At 44.7% G+C, this 23,886-nt stretch overlaps 1 protein-coding gene and 1 long non-coding RNA gene across 5 annotated transcripts in view; one reads left to right on the plus strand and one right to left on the minus strand.

Moving 5' to 3' along the window:
* TNR (tenascin R) overlaps positions 1 to 23,886 on the minus strand; it is a 383,067-nt gene that overhangs the window by 62,512 nt on the left and 296,669 nt on the right. For 3 of the 4 annotated variants that reach the window (XM_037013699.2, XM_037013698.2, XM_037013700.2), the window contains 5 exons: positions 15,904 to 16,462; positions 13,007 to 13,483; positions 6,638 to 6,901; positions 3,550 to 3,665; positions 1,158 to 1,308 (listed from right to left, as the gene is read on the minus strand). In XM_037013699.2, coding sequence (XP_036869594.2) covers positions 1,158 to 1,308; positions 3,550 to 3,665; positions 6,638 to 6,901; positions 13,007 to 13,483; positions 15,904 to 16,399 — 1,504 coding nt within the window. In that variant the 5' untranslated portion in view covers positions 16,400 to 16,462. Of the gene's footprint in view, positions 1 to 1,157; positions 1,309 to 3,549; positions 3,666 to 6,637; positions 6,902 to 13,006; positions 13,484 to 15,903; positions 16,463 to 23,886 lie in introns of those variants that run through there. The other variant, XM_017655710.3, reaches the window with a different exon arrangement.
* On the plus strand, positions 385 to 2,674 carry LOC108394278 (uncharacterized). The gene is made up of 3 exons (XR_001852407.3): positions 385 to 817; positions 1,239 to 1,371; positions 1,859 to 2,674. It is a non-coding gene; the product is annotated as an uncharacterized lncRNA (long non-coding RNA).

Here is a 23,886-nt window from a genome sequence, read left to right on the forward strand (position 1 = left end):
TGGAACCACAGTGCTCTAATGGAACATAATCTAATGCCACAATAGTTTTAAAGCAATGTTTTCTAGACTAAGAATAAGCCTCAGCATCTGATGCTGTTTAGTTTGGATCCAATTAACAAAGCATGAATCACTAATCCATAAACATGGTCTCATTACATAGTGTTGTGGTTCCCTTTTCTGGCCAACTCGGCCTTTGCCCTGCACTCATGACTGGCTTTCTTAAAGGTGTCAATTTCTGTTTATGAAAAATAAAACTGTACCAGTATTCACCTATCTCTGTTTCTGTTACTAATAGGGAAAGTTGCTTAATTTTTGAGTCTCAGCTCTCTCACCAACAAAAGAAGAGCCAAAAATGATGCCAGATGCTACTTAGAACTTTTGAGAAATTCTTGGTGAGGGTACACACATAGGCATCATAACTGCGAATGTGCAGCATTGAAGTTGACCATCCTTTGTTAGCTAAGGAAACAGCAAGGCAAAATATGACACAATTAATGAACCAAACCTAGAAACATAATGATCTGGCAGGAGATAAACTGTAGGGTGAAATAATAATAGACTCAAGTTGCCACCTAGAACAGTGATCCAACCTACACTTACGGGTTTTGAATGATTTGTTTTTCTGCTCTCTCTTCTAAGGGTGTGATCTCTGAGTATATGTGTGTAAACCAAGTATTGAGCACTCTCGTCAACACAGTACTAATGAATCTGATTTGACCTTCACGTCAACTCAGCAAAGGAGGTATTACCATTCATCATTGTAGAATGAGTTGAGATTTGAAAAGGGTTAGACAACATTCTCCAAATCTCACAACAGGTAAGAGTGAGTTAACTCTTGCTGGTTCCAAAGCTCAAGATACTAGGGACTGACAAATGAGGCCTCCTAATGAGTAAGATCAGAAGAAATACACTAGAAATCTTAACAAAAAATTTTCCTCATAGAATATCCTCTCAGATGTCTCTGCTTGCAAAAATGAGCAATAAGAAAGTTGTTCAGGTACACATCTGGTAGTGTAACTCCATCTCCAGGTACCCCAATCATTTTCAGCTCAGTGAGACATTTTACCACCCCCGTGTCTACTTCTTGGGTGGTCTGCAGTTTTTTTTCCTGAGTGACCTGGTGGGTAGCCACAGGGAGGAGGGTGGGTGGCACTCACCAGTGGAGACGATGGCCGAGGTGGGTGGGCTCCGGGCTTGCTCTTTCAGAGCCACCACATTGACAATGTATTCCTCCCCAGGCTTTAGTCCTGTCTGATTGAAAGATGTAACATCACTGGGGAGCTGAGCGATCACCCCTCCTTCGTTGTTCTAGAGGGAAGGAGGAAGGGAGAAGCAGAGGAAGCAAAAGAGAAAAATTACCCGGAGAAAAAGGTGTGGAACATTGGTTGCTGATTGTGAATTAAAAATGGGGACCACACTGATTCCCTCCATGCTGACAGCTGAGTGTCTGGGGCCAGGAACAACTCACAGCAGGTTTCACAAGAATCCTACCACTCTTTGAGTATTTGGCAAATGGAGAATCCATTTTCAAGAACATTTCTTTGGCCTCTCCTGAGTCTATTGAGTTTGCCAAGAAAAATTAGTCATGAGGTGATGGAGACTGGCTCTTGCCAAAGATTAAATGTTTGATGGTTACGGTTAATATCCATCAGATTTGTTGGCATTCACCATGATGAGAGCGTGTCCTTAGCTATTTAAAAGAGTGTAGTTATGTCTGTATGTATGTACACGACATTTTTCAAACCAACACATTCCCAGTTTTTGAATGAACCGGAGCTATTATTTGGCTGTTATCTGTAGTTTCTCAGGTGTTACACTGGGTGCAAATTTGTCAACGTCTTGTTTCCCCTTCTCCCAGATGATTTAGGAATCAATGACACAACCATTTATGAAGTTCAAAGAAGAGAAAAAGGAAGCATGGAACAAAGAACACAAAGGAGAGAGAAAAGACACAAATCAGTGGAAGAGGAAATGAGAAAGATCAACTTGGTGATACTGGGTCCCAGATATATTTATTATCTGTCTCCCTACCTATCCATCTGTCTGTCTATTATATATTTTCTACATGTGTCCCTGAAAATGGGGGAAACAAGAAGACTTTTTATGGCATTGCCCCTCTTGTCTATTCTCTGGTCTCTGTTTGTGTCACCTGGAGTGCCCCATATGTAATTTCTAGCCGTACTCTAATAAATCTATGTGACAATTGTCCCCCACCCCTTAGGCACCTCAGCCTACACATCACATAGTTATTCTATGTGGCCATGTGTTTTACCCTGGCATGCCCTGGCCAACCCTTCTCTCACTTGGAGTTCTACATATTAGGTCTTAAACAGGGAAACCCAGCATAGATTTTCTGTCCCAGCTTTAGGGTGACATGATTCCCTCTGCCCTGGTATAAACCTAGTTGCCTGCACACTTTACTAGCCATTTTAATGCAGATAAGACATATATATATTTGTGTAGAATGTCCATTTAGATGTAGTTAGCTTGCCATGACAATGGCCACAGAGAGGAGGGTATCCTAGTTTTGTGGACAGAGCCCTGGAATGGAGGACTGGAGACCTGGGTTCTTGTTTTAAGCCTGTCATCAACTAGCTGGCTGATGTCATTTAAGTTTGGTGAGTCTTAGTCTCTATAAACTAAGCAAACTAGATGGAAAATGAAGGGTCATACTCTGTGAACTTGAAGGTCCTTTGTAGTTCCAACTCCATGACTAAGAATTCTGAAGTAAAAGAATGTTGAAATCACTGCCATGTTAGCCAACAATGTGTCATTTGTCATTAAGTCTGATGAATGGCTGAAAAAATGCTCTTTGATACTGAAAGATGAAGACAGAGGGAAGGAGTATGATTAACATTAAACCCCCTGGAGTGGTGTCATTTTAGGGAAAACATCAGGAGGGTCAACAAATCCTGGAAAACTAGAACTTGTCAGGGACCTCCAGCTATCTGGGAAAGTTAGTTTTGGGATTAATAAAATGCTACTTTAAAGAATAGAAAGGAATCTTAGGAGACTTTTTAATTCACAAGACTAATAGTGTAATTTGTTTAAGGAAAATTCCTTCAATTAATAGGTTTTAAAAAGTGTTTTTGTGTCACGTCTCTAACCTTTAGAGGCTGAAGCCACCTATGGCAACTTTTGGTGCCTCTTTCTGCAAAGAATGAGGCTGTGGGCTGACAACGTAACTGATTCAGCTAGGATTTGCCTATGTCCTGAAGGGAAGCCCTGACTTTTTGAAGGTCTGGTTTTGAGACTTGCTAAACTCACAGCTTGCTGAGCCCTAGAGCATTCTTAGTCGAGAGCTGGGCTGGTGGCTGTTTCGCATATCCTGCTGTCTTCCAAGGCCAGGGTGCTAGGCTTGGGATCCCTCAGACAGTCCTCGCCACATCTTTGTGAAAGAAATGCTCGGTAGCCCAGACAAAATGCCCCTTTGTGTCCTTAATGGCATGGAGAGAGATATTGGGCTGTATCTTCCTGTGGCTCAGTTCCAAACTGAGGGCATGAATGCTCTGTGTAAGGCTGTCCAGCAGTCTGACAGGTGGAGGTTACCTTTGGGATGAAGCTGATCTCCCAGCCATCGAAGGAGAATGAGAAGGGCTGCCATTGCACCTCCACTGTGGTCTCCGTGATCATCTTGAATTGTAGCCCTTGAGGAGTGGAGAGATCTGGAACACAGCAATGTGGGTGAGCATGTCATGGCTCTCCCTGGCCAGGACAAAGAGTATCAGCTGGGGCTTCTCCTGGGTGTGCTCCCTCCACACTCTGGGTGGTGGGCACGTGGTGGGCTCGCCAAATCTATCCCAGACACAGTGGGTCCCAGGTGCAGGATCAGCCCACATCTTGGTGGCCCCGCCGCTCAGATTTGTTGACTACTTGAGCAAACTGAACAGACATAATCTAACTAATGCCTTTTTATGCTTTCTGTTACATAATAGGTTATCATTAAAATACAAAAGTCACACTCTCCTTTCCTTATTAATGCGGTAAAGGATTAGTAGCTCTCATTTCTTTGGCATTATTTGCTCTCATTTCACTATCTCCTCTTCTCCAGTTATTCCTTCAATTTTCCCCCTGTCTCCCTTACTCACCTTTGCCTCACTTATCTTGTCTTCCTCTATTAATCTTCCTCTCTCTCTACCCCCAACCACACACACACACACACACACACACACACACACACACACACGCACACATGTGCATGCACAGGTTTAGTGAGGTGGTGAGGTGGTGGAAGTATGCTTGTCTTGATGGAATTCCAATTGCCAGCCCTGAAATACGACAGCATGCCTTTTCTCAGTTCATCAGGGAGCCTCATCCCATTTTAGCGTTGATTCTCCTGGATATGCCCATTGGAAAACTGACAGATTCCCATCCTTCCTGTTTGGAAGCTTCCTCACCCTTCCTGTTTGAAAGGGAGGGCTGATTCTGAACCCAACTGAAGGCATGTCAGGGGAGTGTACATGATTTTGTCCTTGTCACCTGGGAGCTGGCATGAGGGGCTGCCCTGAATTGTCATAATAAATGCCATAGGAGATGGAAACCTCATTGCTGCGTGTGCACGTGGATGGGAGAGGAGATGCCTGGGAGTTGGGCCAGGCCCTTGCTGTGGTGACTCATCTTGGAGCAAGGTGGGAAAAGCAGCAGCTGGTGACCTGCCTGTTTGCACAATCATTGCAGATATTTTAAACCAGTTCACAGGCACCAGAGGAATTGTTTTTAAAAAGGTCAAATATAAACAGAGATAATTATAGGCATGATAATAGAATCAGCATTCATATGGGGAGTCCAATATTATAACAAGGTCTTTGTTACCTGAAAAACAAGAGGACGAGATGACTTCTCATATCCTTTCCCCTCTGCCTGGGCCTATCCTTGCATCCTTCAAAGTGCAAGTCCTTGGGCCTCCATGAAACCTTCAAGGCCAACTCATCCTATTCAATCTCCCCCTTTTCTGAACGTTCATGTCATTTCTTACCCAAATACCAGCTTATCATTTGAGACCTACATAAAATGGGCCCAGATCTCTTATCCCATATTAGTTGATAAGTCCCATTTGCCAACCCAGGGGCTTACGTTTCATAGTTACTTCTTGCTCCACTTTCCTGCCACTGCTCAATTCTCTGTGTGATACCCGGCACACAGCTCCTGAAACCCTTGGAATCTTGATAAGAGTATCTTCTGCATGATTAGGAGAACTGGCAGCTGGGGGACCCTAGATGGCAGGTCTTCAGGAAGACCAAGGCATGATAAGAGGACTGGTACTTTCAGCTCCACTTTCCAACCTCCAGGGAGGGGAGGTGCGCTGGAGATTGAGTTAATCACCAATGTCCATGGGTCCATTAAATCATGTCTGCATAATGAAAAACCCATACAAAGCTCTAAACAAGAGGGTTTGGAGAACTTCTGAGTTGGTGAACACATCGAGGTGCTGGGAGGGTGATGTGCCCATAGAGGAGGACAGGGAAGCTCTACACCCCAATCCCCATACCTTACCCTGTGCATTGATTCCATTTGGTTGTTCCTGAGTTGTATCCTTTTATAATAAACCAGTACTAGTAAGTAGCACTTTCCTGAGTTCTTTGTAAGGAGGGGTTGTGTGAACTCCATGAATTTATAGCTGGTTGGTCAGAAGTACTGCTGACAGCCTGGGACTTATGACTGGCACCCGAAGCCGGAGGCAGTCCTGTAGGATGGAGCCCTTTACTTGTGGGAACTGACTCCAGGTAGATAGCGTCAGAATTAAATTGAATTGTAGGTCACCCAGCTGCCATTGGAGAGTTGGAGAAGTGGTTTTGGAAAAGATGATTTAAGAACTCAGTGATATATAAAGAAAAAACAAGTACCTTTCTATCTCCTTCTTAGTCTACTCTTTGATATGGTCAATGTTAATAGTTGATATGCAATCTTTAAAAAATTTTCATGCTTAAATACATATACAGAATATAGATACACACTTTGGAGTTTTTCTCTATTACAAATAAAAAAAAGGAAAACTTCATTTCTTAAGAAGAGCAGTTTAACTTGCTCTCTGTCTCTTTCTCTGTCTTTCTCACCACTGAATCTTTCCAAACTATGCTCTAGAGCCTCAACTTTTATAATCATAATGGACTCTCAACATATTTTGCTAAACAACAGACTGTGAAGAAATTATGCCACCTCTCTATTAGGAGAAGTAGGTGTTGTCAGTTGTGGTTCTAAAGAGGATTTTTTTCCCACTTTGCTATACACTTACCATCTGCAACATACCATTTAACACTTGCTTATTATGTATCCAATTTCTTACCTCCTGGTTTTGAATCTCTAACTAGGTTCAACGTCTTTATAAATCTCATATTTTCCTTTACCTCTAATCAGACTCCAGCTTACAAGTCAGAACTCAATAACTTAAAGTACTTTTTGTCCTTTTCGTTCTAGAATTGATGGGAGCTGCCTAAATTTGGAAACTCTTTTAATCGGAAGTAACTTTTTAATGATGTACCTTTTCCTAAGTGGGTCATGTTGGACAACCCTTCCCCTCAACAGCAATGATTATTGCAGGCATCCCCGAAGAATTAGGAAAAGACATTGCTCTCATGAATGCCCATGATCTCATGTAGGAGAAAAGAAAAATGAGGCAGGATGGGGAAATGGTACGTACGGGTGGCCACCTTGGCAGTGATGGGAAGGCTGAGGATGTTGCTAATGACAGCGTAGACGCTGATGTTGTAGGTGAGACCTGGCTCCAGCTCCTTGATGGTGACACCACTCCAATCTCCAGGCACCCACTGCTGGAGCTGGAGGCCCCCCAGGGCCGTCGGCTGGTAAGAGATCACATATTCCGTCACTGCCATCGGCCCGTCCCATTCCAGCTCAATGGACCTGTCGCTGATACCAGCCACTCGCAAGTCCTCTGGAGGGGCAACTACCAGGAGGCAATACACAGACAGTATGAGCTCAGAGGACTGCCTTCCCCATCCTGGACTCCACTTCCTTCCTCACCTCTCACCCCACGTGCCCTGCTCTGCTCAATGCCTTGCAGCTCCCTTACTGGGCAGGTTCTGCTCTTTCCTGGGCTTCGTACTCCCGTCTCCATCAAAAGGGCCTTAAGTGGTGTGCTGGACCTGGCTCCCACTGACTAATGGAAGTGGATTATCAAATTTTCAGGAATTTTGAGGGATGGTGGTTAAATGCAGCCATTGTTAAAGATTACATTTTATAAACTTAAAATTAAGTAAAGCATATGAAAAAGAAAGGTAATAAATACTTACAAGTCATCACTTTCAAATTGCTTCACCACATTTTGCTATTATCTATTCCCTTAGAGTAATTTATGTGTTGAATCTCTCTGATAGAAATACCCTTTAATTATGCTCTACTGCACAGCTGTTCCCAACTCTGGGTTTAGTGACGTCATGTTGGTAATTTGAAATTGGCCAAAGAGGGAGTATTTACACCATGGAAACGGGCAAATTCTACAAAGCAAGGCTTTTTATTGTTTCCATCAGAGAACTAGTTGTTAATTTAACAGCTGTCAGTGGCCAACATTTTTGATAGTTTAATGAGTTATTGTCACCAGATTAACCTGGGAGCCAATATTTGATTTGGCAAATGGAAATAAGGCTTATTCTTGGTTATCTTGCAAAATGTAAGAAGCCAAAACAGTAATTCTTGGATCCCATGCACTGATGAAGACATTCAATAACCCTTTATTGTATCATTTGCCCTGTTAAAAGGAGACCATTTAAGTTTTGAAAGAATGTAACTTGCATTAAATTAATTTTTATGAGCCTTGATCTTGGGGGTGATGATAAAGAAGCATTCTTGAGGGCTGTGCATTTCTGCTTCTCTGGTACTACTTAAAGAATCACCAAACATTAAATCTCATTGAAACAGCCTCTCATGTATGGTTCCCTTGGGAAGTGAAGATGCTCTAGTAGTGTGGGTACTAAATAATCAAACCTTTAAGACCAATTAGGAGGCTAACTTCAGTGTGCCTATAATTGGACCTGCCCATAGATTAAATCGAAGATTGGGCCAATGTTTAAATAGTCATAATGAACTTGTGAATTTATATGTAGTGGAGGCTTCAGTGAGTTTAAGAGTTGTCACTGGTTTTGAGTTTCCCCTCTGCGTATTTGCACTCTTTCACCTTTACAAGAGCACAGGACTGAGCCAGCTGCTATTTGCAGGACCATGTGAGTGGAGAGTGCCTGCCCTTCTGCTGGGCTCCCACATGAGCCTTCAAGGCCTTGGCACAAGCAGAAATGAAGAGCCCTTTAACTGATCCCAGATTCACAGGATGGAAATGAGGAACATGAATTTACAATGTTGGGCATTGGCTTTGATTGCTTTTGCCCAAAACTAATCATTGTCTAAAACAGTCTAGATAGCAGAGTCTCCTCTGATTGAAGATGACAAATGTCACTGAAACAAAAAATTTAAAATGTATTGTTTTAAATTTATAAAAGTAAATAAATGTAATGAAATTTAAATAATCAAGCTTTCAAATGATAATTTAGAAGCTTATATCATTTCTAATTCTGACATAGTAAAGCCTTGAAATGCACTAAGATCTTTGGGACAGCTTGTATAATGCATATAGAAAGACTATAGGATCAGGGGAAGAAGAACTGATATATAGAATCTGTCAGTATTTTGCATGATGATATTGATCATTTACTATGCACCAGACACAATGCTAAACACTCTTACATGGATTATCTCATTTCATCTACTCACAGACTCTATGGGATAGGTAATACCATCATTACTTCTAATTTATAGATGAGGAAACCCATTCACACAGTCAAGCAAACACAGAAGCTAGGATTTGGACCCAGGTAGAATGACTCTAGAACCTCTTAGCCAGTAAACAACCCTACTTCACATTTATATAGCATTTCAGTCTATAAAACATGTTCAGGCATACCTTCTAAGTAGAATTTAAAAAATATTCTAATAGCAGCCATATGAGGTAGATTGGGTATATTTAATTTTTTTGGTATATTTTATTTATATTATTTACAAAAATGTACATGGGATTTATATATAATTATAAAAATGGAGAAACTGACACCCAGGTTAAGAGACTTGCCAAAAGTGAGGGAGTTAAGTCAGAGCAGAATGGATTCTCAAACCCAAACCTTCCACCCTTAGAAAGAACTTCTGTACTCTTTTTTCCCCTACAATGTGTAGGAAAGGCTATGGTATCCACCAGATACCTTCTTTCATTTGTACATAGCCCTCAAAAGTAAACTATATTAGAGAATAATTCAGACTATCTTTTAGGATATGAATTCCAAATTGGTGCTTCTCCCAGAAGCAAGAAGTCTTTTTTTGGAAAAGGATTCCATAGGGCCTGCCTCTTGTGATTCAACACACTTGATTCCACATTGCTTATGTGGGACTTCTCCTGTCACAGTGACAAGAAATGGCCATTTCAAATTTCAAGTCACCAAATATTCTTAGGGTATTTGGGACATGTCAATGTATTCCTTTTTAGTTCCTTCTCTCAGAGAACAACACTAATAATGACAGTGGGGAGGGGCTGAAGCAGAGCATTTGGGGACTTGAAAGTAAAAAAGAGGTGTAGAAGGATTTTTTATCTTGGCAACTTAAGACAAGTTTTTTGCCTTGAAACCTGAGCCTGGTTGTAAACACTGTGTTCACTTTTGATGAGCAGGCCGCCGTAGTGCTGTTCACGGGGGATGTACTCTTGGAAGCGGTGGCTCAATGGAAGGGACCAAGACCATCGCCAGCTTGACCTGTGACCTAGCAGCTGCTGTGCAGCACCGTGGGTATCAGTAATTCTTATAAAATTAAATGGTATTCAACTATAAACCCAACTATTCAAGAGCCATATGTCTTGTGTCAACGAATTTAGGGCCGATGCAAAGTATTCTTAATACACTTTCTTTGGGGTTCCAACTTTGAACTTTCGGGGAGAGCAGACAGTTAAAAAGAATAGACTGTGGCTTGAGGAATTGGAGGTGCTTATCTGCAAAGATGCCATGCTGTTTATTTTTTAGATCTGGCATCAGTTTTGCACATATGTGGTAAGAGCAATTGGCATTAGTTCCATGAAGTGTCTCGCTCCAAAGAGCGAGTGATTTCAGGTGCCAAAGGTCAGGCTGGCTGCAGTGCTGGCAACGGCAGAGGGTGACGCTGATGAATCTCCACAGGTCTGACTGAAGTCCAGGGAACAGCTTTCTGGATTGTTTCAAGTCCCTGCTCTGGTGGTTCTTTCATCTTGCTGACTCACAGGGAGTTGGGGCCAGCTCACTGGCCAGATCCCACATTAACCTCCTTCTCTGGGGGCAGATGTGGACAAATGGCTTAATGTGCTCCTCTACCCCACATCCAAAATCTACATTTTATTTTTCTGTCATTTGACAGGGCTAAGCTTTCATATCAAAAGACTACTTCTTTCTCCGTGTGCCTTTAAAATTTTATTATTCAATTCCTCTCTACTTATCATCCTGGAGAGGATTAAAGAGTGCTAAAAGTTGGTGGGAGACCAGGGTCCTCGTTCTTGCTCTGTCATTAATGAGCTCTGGAAAGATCTTTCTATCTCTCTGAACTGCTGCTTTTTAAATTTGTGAAATGGATGCTCAGAGTAGCTTCCTTCTAAGGCCTCTTTTAAGTGCTCATATTCCTGAATTTTTTGTTCCGTTTTCTTAACATGGACAGAGAACAGCAGCAGAAAGGTTGAGATTTTGTCCCATGGCACACTCTGAGCAAAGATCAAGGACAGGAGTCAAATATAGTGGCCTTGTTAACACTATTCAATTGCATTCAAGCTCTAGCAGCCTAGGGAACCTCAGAATGAAATCCACAGTGGACAGCTATTTGCCAGGTCCTTCCCGAAGAGAAAAGAATGACCTACAAGGTGGTATATTCTGTATTTTCTATGTTTTCACCTTCCTTACTCTCCTTGAACTTCTTGGTGAGGGGGGCAGTAACACTGTGCGTGTGTACCTGGCTGGAAATGTCCGTCGGTGCATAAATAGTCCCTTCTCCTATAACCTTTTCACAAAGAAAAGCAAAGTAGCCCTTTAGATAATGACCTAGATACTTCTCTGGAGGAAACCTGTGGCATTTGGTTTAAAAGGGAGACACTGGGAGCAGCATCTCCTGCCATGAGTGGTGGCTCCAGGGTTGCTATAGAAGCAGATGGAGATTATGCAACTATCCTTCTTCACATGCTTTGAGAGCCTGGGAAGTAATTTATCGAGGTTATTGGAGGTAACATGTGCTTATCACTGGGACCTCAACTCAGTTGTAGTTATGCTGGTAGATGCCGAGTCCTCCCTGAGTGACAGGGAGGGTCTCTCTCCAGTTTGGCTTAGACCCTGGATCAGATCAAGATTCTGTTTGCAAATGGGCCCATCCTTGTAGGAAAGCAGGGTCAAGAACATGACAGGCATGGATAGCCCAACAAAGGTCAATTCTATTAATCATGTGGACCACAGGATAGCCATATGTAGCAATGGCCCAAACTGATCCATTGCATCCTCTGAAGAGGCCTCAGGGAACCTTGTCCTGCGGGTGGGAACCAGGACCATGCTTCAGCCTCCTAACAACTCCTAGTGACACTGGAGTCAGGGGACCCCTCATCTTTGCTTGAATTTTCCTTTGGAACAATTAGTATAAAAAATATTTATATTTTTAGAATGATATTTCAATCCAGTAAGCAAAATTAGCAGGCTAAATTGCATATGCAAAGGAATGAAGGAATATGAATTTTTTTTTTCTAGGCAGGGTTATCTTTGCTGTTGTTGTTATTGTTACTGATCTTTTAAAAGAAGTCGAGTTGAAGTCAGGGGTGCAGGAACCTTGTCTGACTGGCCTGCTGTCTAGATGGAAGTCAGTGATGGTGCTGAAAGCAAAAGGTTGGCAAAGCTGGCCTCCCACGATTTCTCTCCACATGATCAGAAAGCAGATCAGAAAATTCCTGGAATAAACCCATCCGAAGGTTTAAAAATGTTTGTTTGTTGTTATTTTTTAAACATTTTAAATCTTCCCAATGGCCACTATGAGCCCAAGGTTACAGACTGAACCATAAATGGAAAAGATTGAGATCAATCCATCTGTACCATTTAAAACACAAACAAATGTATCAACAAGAGTTACTTATTTAGTCAGAAGAGGATGAGCAATAACAGTGAGATGATGAAAATAACCTAATTTTAGGCAAAAAGAAAACAAAACAACCCCCCAAAATGACAAAAAACATCTCTGATGAGATATTGGTATTTTTCCCACTGCTGGATTTAGATCTTCATTTTTAAGATATCACCTTTGTGTTGGTTTCTGCAGGGTAGACTACATATGGGGTTGTTTCCAAGTTGAGGTATGTCATCTGGAACAAAGTGAGTCAGCCTTTAATGTTGTGTACTAATTGTTAGGATGTGAGCTGTTGCTTGATACCTTCAGGACTTTATATCTGTTTACATTTAGTTCCTTGCCTATAAATACTTTTTTCCATGTACACTCAATTACTTCATGAATGAATAACCCCTTGTAATACGTAGGCTCTTAAATAAGCCAGTGCTTGGTTAGCCTGGTGATCACGGACCAATTGTCATCTCATGCAGTGCCATTATAAAAGGACATGTCATCGGCATGGGGGATATTGTGGAGCAGGCAGAGCTCTTGGAAGCCCTCTGAGTTAGAGCGTGGCCTGCCTGAGGAAGTCCCATGGCCGGATTCTTTGTTTTCCTCCTCCACAGGGATGGTGGAACGCCATCACCATTATTACCTTGCCTTTGTTCCAGATTCAGGGGTAAGATCCAGCTTTCAGTCTGAACTTGAACTTTCCTACTTTCCACCCTTTCCTCCCTTAAATCTGCCACATCAGTTGTGACTGACTCAAACAATGATCTTTCTTGGAAAGCAAAAACAAGGGCAACCCAATTGGTAATTATCTTGCCTACAGTCCGCCCTCCCTCTCATCCGTGTTCCCACCTCCAGGTAGTTACTTTAAGGACCACCCCTGCCAGAAGCCCCACGGAGCTCCCCTTCCTACCTGCCGAGCAGTCAGGGCTCTGGTAGCCCTCTTCACAGAGGCAGAGCCCCTCCTGGCAGTGTCCTCGCCCACTGCAGGCATTCAGACACTGCTGCTGGCTGCAGTCCTCACCAACGTAGCCCTCCTGGCAGAGGCAGGTACCGTTGGCACATTGCCCCTTCCCTGAACAGTCCCCAGGGCACCTCAGCTCACTGCAGTCCTCGCCCGTGTAGGCCTCTTCGCAGACACACTCCCCATCTACGCAGAGCCCCCGGGAGCTGCAGTCTGTGGTGCATCGGAGTTCAGAGCAGTCGTCCCCACTGTATTCACTGTCACAGATGCACTGGCCATCCACACACACACCCCGACTGGAACAGCCCAGGGGGCAGTAGGGCTCTGAGCAGTTCTTGCCAAACCAGCCTTCGTGACAGATGCAGCCACAGGACTCGAGGCTAAAGTTGCCATGGCCACTGCAGTGAGGGATATAGTCCAGCTGTCCTGGAACAGTCAAGGAGAAGGTCAAAAGGCAGCTTGGAAATGGTGCATGAGGGGTGGGTGGAGACCTCTCCTCACTCTCCAGTCAGATTTGTGCTGCTGAGAGATAAACTCAACCTAGTTTGGTACCTAATCAATTTCATAAACATGGGTTGTCTGTGCCTAGCACAATCCTGGGGACACTGATGAGAGCAATCTGGTCCCTTGTCTTCAGGAGCTCATTTTCAGTGTGTCCTAGCCTGGGTTCCCTCGAAGCAGAATCCCTAGATAAAGATTCAGGTGAAAGTGACTTTTTGGAAAGTGCTTCCAGGTGAAACTGGTAGGGGAGCGGGGAAGATTGGGGAGGGAAGAGCCCAAGCCAGCCACAGTCCCAAAGAGGGTAACAGGCTCAGGCCCTCAGGGTGCTCAGGCCACAGGGCAGGTCCCACCTAGGGTTAAGGGCTGTCCCTGGGGGGTGCCAATGCTCAGGCTCCTCCATGCTCTCCTCAGACAGGCCAAGGAGGTTCCTACAGCCTAAAGACAGCCCCCAACAAAGATCCATGTGCTGGCTGGGGGGATGGAAGGGGCCCTGAGCATGGAGGCTGAGCCCTGAGTCTGCCATGAGGTCAAGGTCATGGCAGCTACAGAGCCAGCCTACTCTCTCTCCTGTCGCCATCTAACCAGCTCTGCTCATTCATCACGACTCAGCACCAGGGTCACTTCAAAGGCTTTCCAGAACTTAGTTACTGTTTTCCGTGATCTTTTTAGGATTCAGTGCATATCTCTGTCCTAGCCCTTGCCACGCTATAATTATAGTGGTTAATTTATCTGTCTAGAATGAATCAAATAAACTTATTAAGCAAACACAAATCCAGTACCTGCTTGGTACCCTTCTCTGCACTTGGCCCTGGAGATATGAAGTTAAGTAAGTTATATTCTTGTTTAATTCTACTACTTTATGCAGCCTCCATGGCTCGACAGGATACTGCACTGACTTTGTATAACATAACCTTTGCTTGTAGATTTTTCCACATTTGCCGGTAAGCCTGTGGGGAGGCTGGTAGAAGCTGCCCGGCTTCCTGGGCAGCAAAGAGTCCATGTCCATGGACACCTATGTATTCTTTGTATTTCCCAGATCCATTGAAAAAGTGAACTGACCTGGCAGGTCTCACTGAGGGACAGGAAACCAAACAACTGGGCTTTCTCTTCTCTCCTTCAGATTGTTTATTTACAGTTTTGCTTATGAAGAGGAGAAAGAGATGAGCAAACCCATGGATATATCTTAACTCGTAGACGGCCCCTTATCTTGCTGTGTCACAGGATGAATGTGTCCGCTCTCCCTCTGGACATGTGGGCCATCCAGGCCCTATTAAAATGTCATTCCTGTTACTTCCTGCTGTCATCCTTGTGAAAGCCTTGAGATATGGGCCCCTACAGAGGTGAAAACTTGAACCCAAGATAGTGAGACTAATTCTTCTTCTCACTGAAGAATGAATGGCATGGATCTAAGGTGCCTTTTGGGTGAGAGAAACTGGGTACAAAAGGGGACTGGCACAATGTCAGCTCATGGGATCAGCTTATATGGTGCTTACTAGAAGCCAGGGGTGCATCTGAATAGATGCTCTTATATATTTAATAATTATTTGTTGTTCTCATCTATCATCATCATTTGGTATAGGGAAATGAAGGCCCAGGTTATATAACTTGCTTAAGTCACAAGCTTGTATGCAGCAGAGCCAGGATTTGAGCTTGTGACGTCTGGCTCTGAAGATGTGATGACTTCTCCCAAAGAGGTCAAGGTCATGATTCATGTGTTTTTAGTCTGGGGGTGGGTGAGGCTAGAGATAAATCTTCTGGACACTCAGCCTTTTGGGGGTGGAATAAGCTCTGTGAGTATGCATGAACACATGTGTGTGAATGTGCATGTGCGTGCATGCACACCCCCCATGCGTTCATAGAGGGGGTGGGGCTAAAAGAAGATGGGGACAGATCCTCTGGGACCTTAATGGCTATCATTGACTCAGTTGGGAGGAAGGCTGGGCTGAGTGAACAGAGCACCTGCATCCTCCAGTCCCTCAGGTTAACATGGATAGACATCAATTCAACAGCCTGTGAAAGCCAAAGATGAATAAAGACATACGTCAAATTCCTCGCTTGCCACACAAGTTGCTGTGCTGAACCGTTACCTGACTCATTCCCCCTGAATCAAGTTAATGTATTTCAAACTGGCTCAGCAGTGTACAGAATCCCTGCACTGAATCCCCCAGGAAGGACCACATTTAGATCTGAGACATATTATCAGAGAGCTACAGACTAGGGCACGTTCTTTCCTCCGCGCAAAGGGGAGCTGGACTTTGCTGGGAGTGGTGGCTGCCTCCCATTCACTGCTCTCTGCTCAGCCCTTGCCCTCCCCTCCTGAGGCCGCCCCAGCACCCCAGCCCTACCTGTGGCAGCGCCCTCTTGGCAGCAGCGGCTGTTGCACTGGTCCCGCAGCACTGACACCTCCCTCTCCAGCATCTCAATCCGGCTCAGCAGCTCCTGCAGCAGCTGGGCCGAGCCGGCACAGGGGCAGGCCTTTTTGGGGAGGTTGATCCTGTGGGTGAAGGTGACCTGGCTCTCATGGTCTGAGGTCTGGCCCAGGTACTCTGCCAGCGCCTCGTCTTCGGCACTCACCTCCTGCTCAGCGGAGGCCTCGAGCCCCGAGGAGCAGAGGCTGTCCGGGGGCACATTAATGTTGTACACGTGGCGGAAGAGCATAGGCTGCTGATCACCGGATGTGTTGGACTTGGCCACACTCCTGTCCTCCACTGTCTGTCTCTGGGCCCTCTCCATGGTGACTTCCAGCTGGCACTCAGTGGGCTTGAGCATGGAGCCCAGAAGGATCAGGTTGACACCTATGAGCACATTCTTCAGGACCACCGTTTCCCCGTCTGCCCCCATCCTCTCAGCCAGGGCTCTGGGTTCAAGACCTGTCTGCAGCACACAGCATGGAGTCGTGGGAACCTGCAAGAGTAAGCAAGGAAGGAGATGCCCCCTGAGACCTGGCCTGGGTACCACAGCTGTGCCCAGTCCAGCAAAGCTCAACAACAGCAGCTGAAGGCTTGGAGGAGGTTGGGAAGGCACACAATTGACTACCAGGGACATAAAAGCGCAGAGCTTTGTTCTCTAAAGGGATGGAGCCCTGAAAATGGATGAGGCTTCTGCAGAAGGACATTCTGACTTCCTGCAAAGCTTGTCTAGAATAGATGAGTCTGCCCCCAGTAGGCAAACAACCAGCAAAGAGGACATGCGAGGATGTGGGTCTGGGGCTTTGTGGATAATCTGTTCTTCAGGAGAACCCAGAGCTCCCCCTTACTTCTGGGTGAGAATTAGGTGAAGACCACCACACATGTCATATTTCCTTAGATATTATTTATGAAGGGCCCTGCCAGCCACTTCAAAATAACTTCTTATCTCCTGTGAGCTCATCTATTTCATACAAGCTGACTTCAGAATAACCAACCAGACAGATAATATAATTTCAGGTAATTGTGGTTGTTAATAATCCTTGGGTATATTTGTGATTATCTGGGACTGTGTGAGCCGAACTTTCTTTTAATCTTCTCATTAGTATAGTCCCAGTGCTTTGTGACCACAGGGTGCCGTTCTTCAGAGATCCTATTTAAATTGCTAAAATAATGAATTAGCTCCTTGGCTGGTTACCTAGTCACCAAGAACCATAGAGAAAGATGAATTTAGTGTAATGCAAATCAGTTTTGCAGAAGTTATGCTTTTTATTTGCTGTGTAAAAGAGAAAAGAGGCTTACAAATACTGGTTCTAAAGGTAGTGTTAGAGCTACTAAGAAGATTAAGGACTAGGGATGAAGTGAGAGTGTCTGTGAGTTTGAGAAGAAAGCAACAAATGACACAGCTAACATTTAGCAGATGTTCACCAGGCATCTTGTATGTGATCTCCCCCCACCCCCACTTCTAGGTACTTATTTATTTTTTATTGAAGTATAGTCGATCAGACATGATCTTATGGGACCCTCAGATGAACCTATGATGGGGTATTTTTGACTATTTCCATCTCATAATGGAGGAAATGCTGGGTAGAGAGGTTAAGATTTGTATGCTGGCCCAACTGACTCCAAAACCTGTGTTCTCAACTGCTATGCTCCAATGTCTTTCTTGAAAAGCATGTTCAATTTTCTGTTGTCTCTGATGGAAATTGTGCTAGTTCTATGATCTTTCCAAGAATATTGACATTAGAGGGTTTTTCTTGGGGCCAGATTCAATGCTCTTCCCCCATGAAGCCTTCTTCTCTCACCATTTTTCCCTCCTGTCCCTTCTTCTCTTGTCCCCAAGTGAGGGCTAATTAATCCTGCACTTCCTCATGAGCACCCTCCCACCATGGGTTTCCTCTGTCTGCCTCTCCACGCCTGGACTGCTATGTCGATTCAAGTCAGACCATGCCCTAGGACAGCAAAGGGCTCAGTATGTGGCTGCTGACTGAATGGGTTGGTAGATGAATGGGAAGCTGAATAAACAGATGAATCAATGAGTAAATGTCCAGTGAGCAGCAGGTTGAGTCATTCTTCAACCCATTTACTCTCCTTCCATTACCCTCAAGTTACTTCAATTTCTGTTCAATGAGATTATGTCTGAGGTTTGATTTTATTAGGAGTAGTCTGTATTAGTGACTAGTATAAAAACCATGTCTTATTACTTAATCTGTATATTGCATATTGGACCATAATCTATCTCTGTTTCCAGTATGAGGAGGAAGCTGTGCAGAGCAAAGCTGTGAAGATCACGGACTCTGGAGCCAGACTGTTTGGACTCAAACCCGGCTCTTTTGCTTTCTAGCTGTGGGTAGATGACTGAACCATTCTGTGCTTCAGTTTCTCCATCTATACAGTGGGGATAGTAACAATATCTTATGGACTTGTAGTGATGATTGAAATATTTTCGGTATAGTACTTGCCTAGTACTTGGCATTAGCTAAAACAAATCAATATGATTTGCCAATATGTGTAATAATTGTCCTGGTTCTTCCCCTTTGACTGCCCTGAAAGAGAGGGTGAGGTTCTTAGAGTGATGTGGGAGGTGGCAGCCCATTGGTACATCAGCTTTGGGGATAAATGGAGGGGGATGACTGAGCCAGATTGCCCTAAGTGTACACTCTTTCCAAGCCCCTCTGAGGCGCTACTTGCCATCTCATCAGGAGCCTAGGCATTGCACCCTGGAGGGCCCCTGTAGCCATTCTACCATTGAAAGCTTCCAGGAGTGGCTCTGCAGTCAGTCATTTACACTTACGCTTTGTTTAAGGCTAAGGAGCCTTCTCCTACTGAACTAAAGATAACTTGACTGGTCCCTGTTGATACTGCTAACATATTTTTTCTTCTGGGAATTAAGATTACCATGTAACACCCATAGCACCTAATAGAGCTTTTTTGCACAGTTGACAATTAATCAGTGAAAGAATTAATGATGTTGGAAGTAAGAAAAGGAGACAAGTGACAGGAAAATCAAGAGGCAAAAACATTATGTCCCACCCTTGGGTCCAAAGCAACAACTACAAAAGTATATATGGAGAGAAAAGTGTAACTTACTTGCTGTGAAAAACATGATCTTAGTCAATAACCAAATTTACTGTGAATCTGTAGCATGATTTTTCCAACCTCTGAATTTTTATTTAAACTTAGGCTTTATTAACTGAAATACAGAATGAAGGGTAAGTAAGGGCTGTCTTGCTCTGTACTATACTGGTCATCGATCACTTCTGGGTGGCTAGGATGTTGAAGGGGCTCAAAATATTGTCATATGAGAGGGAGGAACTGGCATTTTGTTCCAGAAAAGTAAAGACTCAGCAGGGACCTTTATTCCTGTATTGGACAAATATTTATTGAGTACTTACATGTACAGGTTCCTTTATTCATGAAATTTACACTCAAGTGTGTATATGTGTGGGCAGGAGAGGGAGGAGAAACATAAATACATACCGAAAATAATTAGGTACAGATATCCCCAACTTTTCAAAAGTTTGTGTTACACCACTTTGCTTCTACAGAAGACCTGCATTAGTTCCTGTTTTTGCTAATGGAGAGAAATCCGAAGAGGATTTCCACTTTTATAAAAAAAGAGCAGAAGCTGAAATAGTGTTCAGCATTTGCTCTGTAGTGAGCCCAAGAGGCAGTGCGTCCCCTAACAGTGAGAATGGTCCCACCAAGCTCCTTCCCTGGGAAATACAGTGAGCATCTCAGCATCAAGACGCTACAGCTTTGCACTGTGTCTGTGAGCATCTGTGCCTTATCTAGATCTATTTTGTGTATTCGGTAGCAAGATGTGTCCTAATATATCAGAAAAGCCTAAGAGAAGTTGTTTTTTGGGTCTGGGAATACTTATTTTTTTCCCACATAAATTAATGGTAATTGCTTCTGTGCCTTATGCCATTTCAGCGTAGCAGGGGAGATGTTCTACTTTGGAATAGCAGGGGAAACCTGTCTCATATATAATGTATCATATAATGCATATTATAAGGTATTTAATATACAACAATGTAATATACATTTGTGTGTGTTTCTGTCAGCAAGTGGCAGTTGCTGTGGAGAAAAATCAAAGGCAATGTGGGGCAGAGAGGTGGAGTTGATGTTATGGAGCCCTGAGGGAAGGCTTCTCTGATAAGGTGACAGTCGAGCAGAGACCTGAAAGCAGTAAGGCCATGAGCCAAGCAGATGGCGGGGAAGCACATTCTAGGTACAGGAAAGAGTAGATATAAGAGCCCTGAGGCAGGAGCCTGGCTGGTGAGTTTGAGTGGCCAAGGAGATGAGGGAGAGGAGGTGGGGAGATGAGGTCAGAGAAGGAGTGGGGGCCACATCAGATATGGCCTTGCAAACCACCAGCTGGACTGTGGCTTTGATTGTGAATATGTGGTCCCTATGCTCAAATGCATCACAGACCAGACATTTCTTATGATCTGTCCTTGAGAAACTCAGTGTCATGGTGGAGATGGAAACACAAGTAAATATAATAATAATGCAACAGAACTACCAGGGCCAACAAATACATAAAATGCCTGCAGAGGGCTGGAGATGGATGATACAAAGTATTCTCTCTGGGTGGCCAGGAGAGCGGCACAGAGGGCACAGGGAAGTTGTCAGTGCCCGTTTGCCAAGTATTTTTGGTCTGACTTCCCAGATACATTTCCAGCCCCCTTTTGGTTCTGTGAGGCCGCGCCACTTGCACTGGCCAATGAGCTGTGAGACAAGTGATGAGTGTCACTTCCAGGCTGGTGCATGACTTGCTGATAGGAATCCCTCTGGAGCTTTCTCCGGGCCGTGGTGAGTGGGTCCCTGAGTGAGTACAACAGACAGAGTGCCCTGTGGGCCCGCAGTAGATGGGGGGAGTGTGGAGAGAAATAACCCACTGGTTTTCAGGGCACTGGTTCTGGTATCGCTTTTCCCACAGCATAGTCTAGTTTATCAGGAGATGCTCCTGAACTGAGTGTTCATGGAGTACTGTTTAGGCAGAAAAAGCCTAAGTCCATCACACACTAAAGACATGGAATTCGCTAAAACTCTGCTATATGTGATAACATGGCTTATTTAATGAATATCGGTATTTGAAGGAATGTTAAATGCTAGGCAATTGAACTTTTTATATGCAAAAAGGTCCAAGGGAGGTAGTTTCTGCCAAGTGAGGCAATCTATAAGGAAACAGACTGAGGCTTCATATAAAGAATAGCTCTTCTAATCAAGCCCCTGGGTTGTCACTGGTAGTGAGTTCCTGGTCACAAGCTGAAGGACTCTAGTGAGAATGCTGATGATGGACTTTCAGGCACCACGTGAGAGACTGGACTGAAATGAGCACGAAGGTCTTCTCTTTCCTGAGAGTGTATGTATTCGTGGTTTTATGTGGTACACATGGTTTCGTGTACCCTCTATAATACTGTATTCGCTTCCTGGAGTGGCAGAAACAAATCACCACAACTGCATGGCTTAAAGCTGCAGAACTTTCCTCCCTCACAGTTCTGGAGACTGGAAGTCTGAAATCAGAGTCACCAGCGCTGGCCCCCTCTGAGGTCTCCGAAGGAAAACATATTCCGTGCCTCTCTCCAAGCTTGTTGTGGTGGCTGGCAAGCCTTGCCCTGTCGATGCCTCCCTCCAGGTTCTGCTCCTGTCTACCCACTGCGCTCTGTCTGTGTCTGTGTGTCTTCATGTGGCCATCTCTATTCAAGGGCATCAGTCATATTGGATTAGGGGCCCATCATGCCAATAGGACCTCATCTCAACTCAGTGACCGGATTTCCAAATAAGGTCATATTATGAGGTAGTGGGGGTTAGAACCTCAACATATCTTCTTTGAAGACATAGTTAAGTCCATAACAAATACCAACATCTAACCGGGCATTTACCAGGCAACACGTTAAGCATTTTCCTTGTATTCATTCCTGGCAATATTCCTATAAGTTAGGGAGGAGCGATATATTTAGTAATCAAGATATTTGGCAACTGGCATAGCTTGGTGAACAACCAGTCAGAAGGGGTCATCAATCAATCAGGCCCACTGTAAACAACCAGTAGGGCTCTGTGGTGTTTTGTTACCTACCATATGAGGTCCTCTTTTTATGCCATTATTTGAGACAAGGAAAATGGGCTTCAGGAAAGGCCAAGGAATTCGACCAAGACTGTTCAGCTAATGAGCAGAGGAGTCAAATCTGAATCCAGATCCTGCTGACTATAGTCTGCGCTTGTAACTACTGTTTTGGGGCCAGCTTTAATCAGCGATCTCATACCATTCTCATGAAAAGACTTGGAGCTTTTAAAAATCAACACCCTCCTCTCCTGGGATCAGACTTAGTACTTTCTGACAGCAATGACTTTTAGCTTAATGTTTTCTCCACCGATCCAGGCAACTACCCCAGAAATCGCTTTAGTTTCTCCCCCTGCAGGGAAGACTTGTCTAATGGCTCTTAATTTAAAAATGCCCAGCTTCACTGTGTCCCAAAGAATCAAGAATAATTCTAAACAAGTAAACCTGAATCCTGGAGGAGTCCTTTCTTAGTGGTTACAGAAAGCTAGGGTCTGCACAGGTGCCCCCTGGCATCATTCACTCTTCCTAGCTCCCTCTGGTGGGTCCCTGCCCAGCTCAGTGAAAGCCACCGTGGACAGCACCACAGACCTCCCTGCTTCTCTCTTATGTCTCCACCTCCATGGTGGCTTTTCAGGGGGCAGACAGAGAGAGAAGCTGGGATGGATGGCATGAAGGTCTCCATTTTCCTCATCTGAAGCCTGCCGAAGGGGAAAGGGAATGGAACTAACATTCATTTAACACTGACTTGATAAATGCGCTCTTAGTTTTGATAAGCTCATGTCACTTATTATTTCAAAGTGGCTTTTCTTTCTTGTGTTGCTGAAAGCTTCCTTTTCTGGCTTCCTTTTCTACCCCCACCTCCTATTCCTCTGCATCGCAAAGGATGCTGGCTGCTCTGTGGGTGGTCTCCTTCAGTGACGCTGGTGAGCACAGTTTTGCAGTCCCTAGTGGAAGGCCTGGCCTGATCCTATGGCCCATCTGGGCGTGGTGCATTTGGTATGCCTGTCTCCTGCCGAGGGCTCCCTTCTGCTCTGAGGCCTGTGATCCGCTGTGGTGTGCGGTGGTGCCGCACCAATGAGCCGGGGGCAAAATCTCTGTCGCCAAAGGCCACTTAAGAGGCTGGAGGGGACCAGCAGCGCCTCCCGCTTCCCCTCACTGTCTCCCCACATCTCAGATGACTCATCTGACCTGAGCTAGTAGGGCTCCAGGACAAGAGCCAAAATGGGCCATTCAAAGCGATGAAGTGGTAGCCAGAGATGGGGGAAAAGATGGGAAAAGGGAGAGAAGCTGGGGAAGAAAAATGAAAGAGCGCCAAGATGGTGGGAGGAAGAGAGAAGACTTCTGCAGGTCGAGTGAGAAAATACAAACTTGAGGGAGAGCTAGTACACCCGGGGCTCAGGGATACCCCCCAAGCTGGGAGCAAGACAGATAGCTAATGACCCTACAAATGAGACTGCGACAGAGTTGCAGTGATTCCATAGATTGATACTAAAGAAATCCGTGCTGGGCCACTGATTGATTTCCTGCACCGCAGCTTCCTTATCAATGTAATTATCACGGCCGGCACCGGAGGTGTCTCCAGTAATTTTTAAGAGGCAAATTGGCTTTTATTTCCCCTGGCCTCCTCCACATTCCCTCTCCTGGCTGTATTTCTTCGCACTGAAGAACTTTGCTACACTTACAGAAAATACTCTGCGAGCCCCCACCCTTTGCGGACTCGGAGGCGAAGGGAGAAGAGGGCTGGTGTGCAGAAGGTGGGCGTGGGGTGGGAGTAAGGACGGGAGGCGAGGGAGAGAAAGAGGGCCTGCAGGAGTCACTCGAATGGAAGCGATGCCCCTGCATTCTTTCCTCCC

The sequence above is a fragment of the Manis javanica genome, chromosome 11 (genome assembly GCF_040802235.1).
Source record: "Manis javanica isolate MJ-LG chromosome 11, MJ_LKY, whole genome shotgun sequence".
Taxonomy (NCBI): domain Eukaryota; kingdom Metazoa; phylum Chordata; class Mammalia; order Pholidota; family Manidae; genus Manis; species Manis javanica.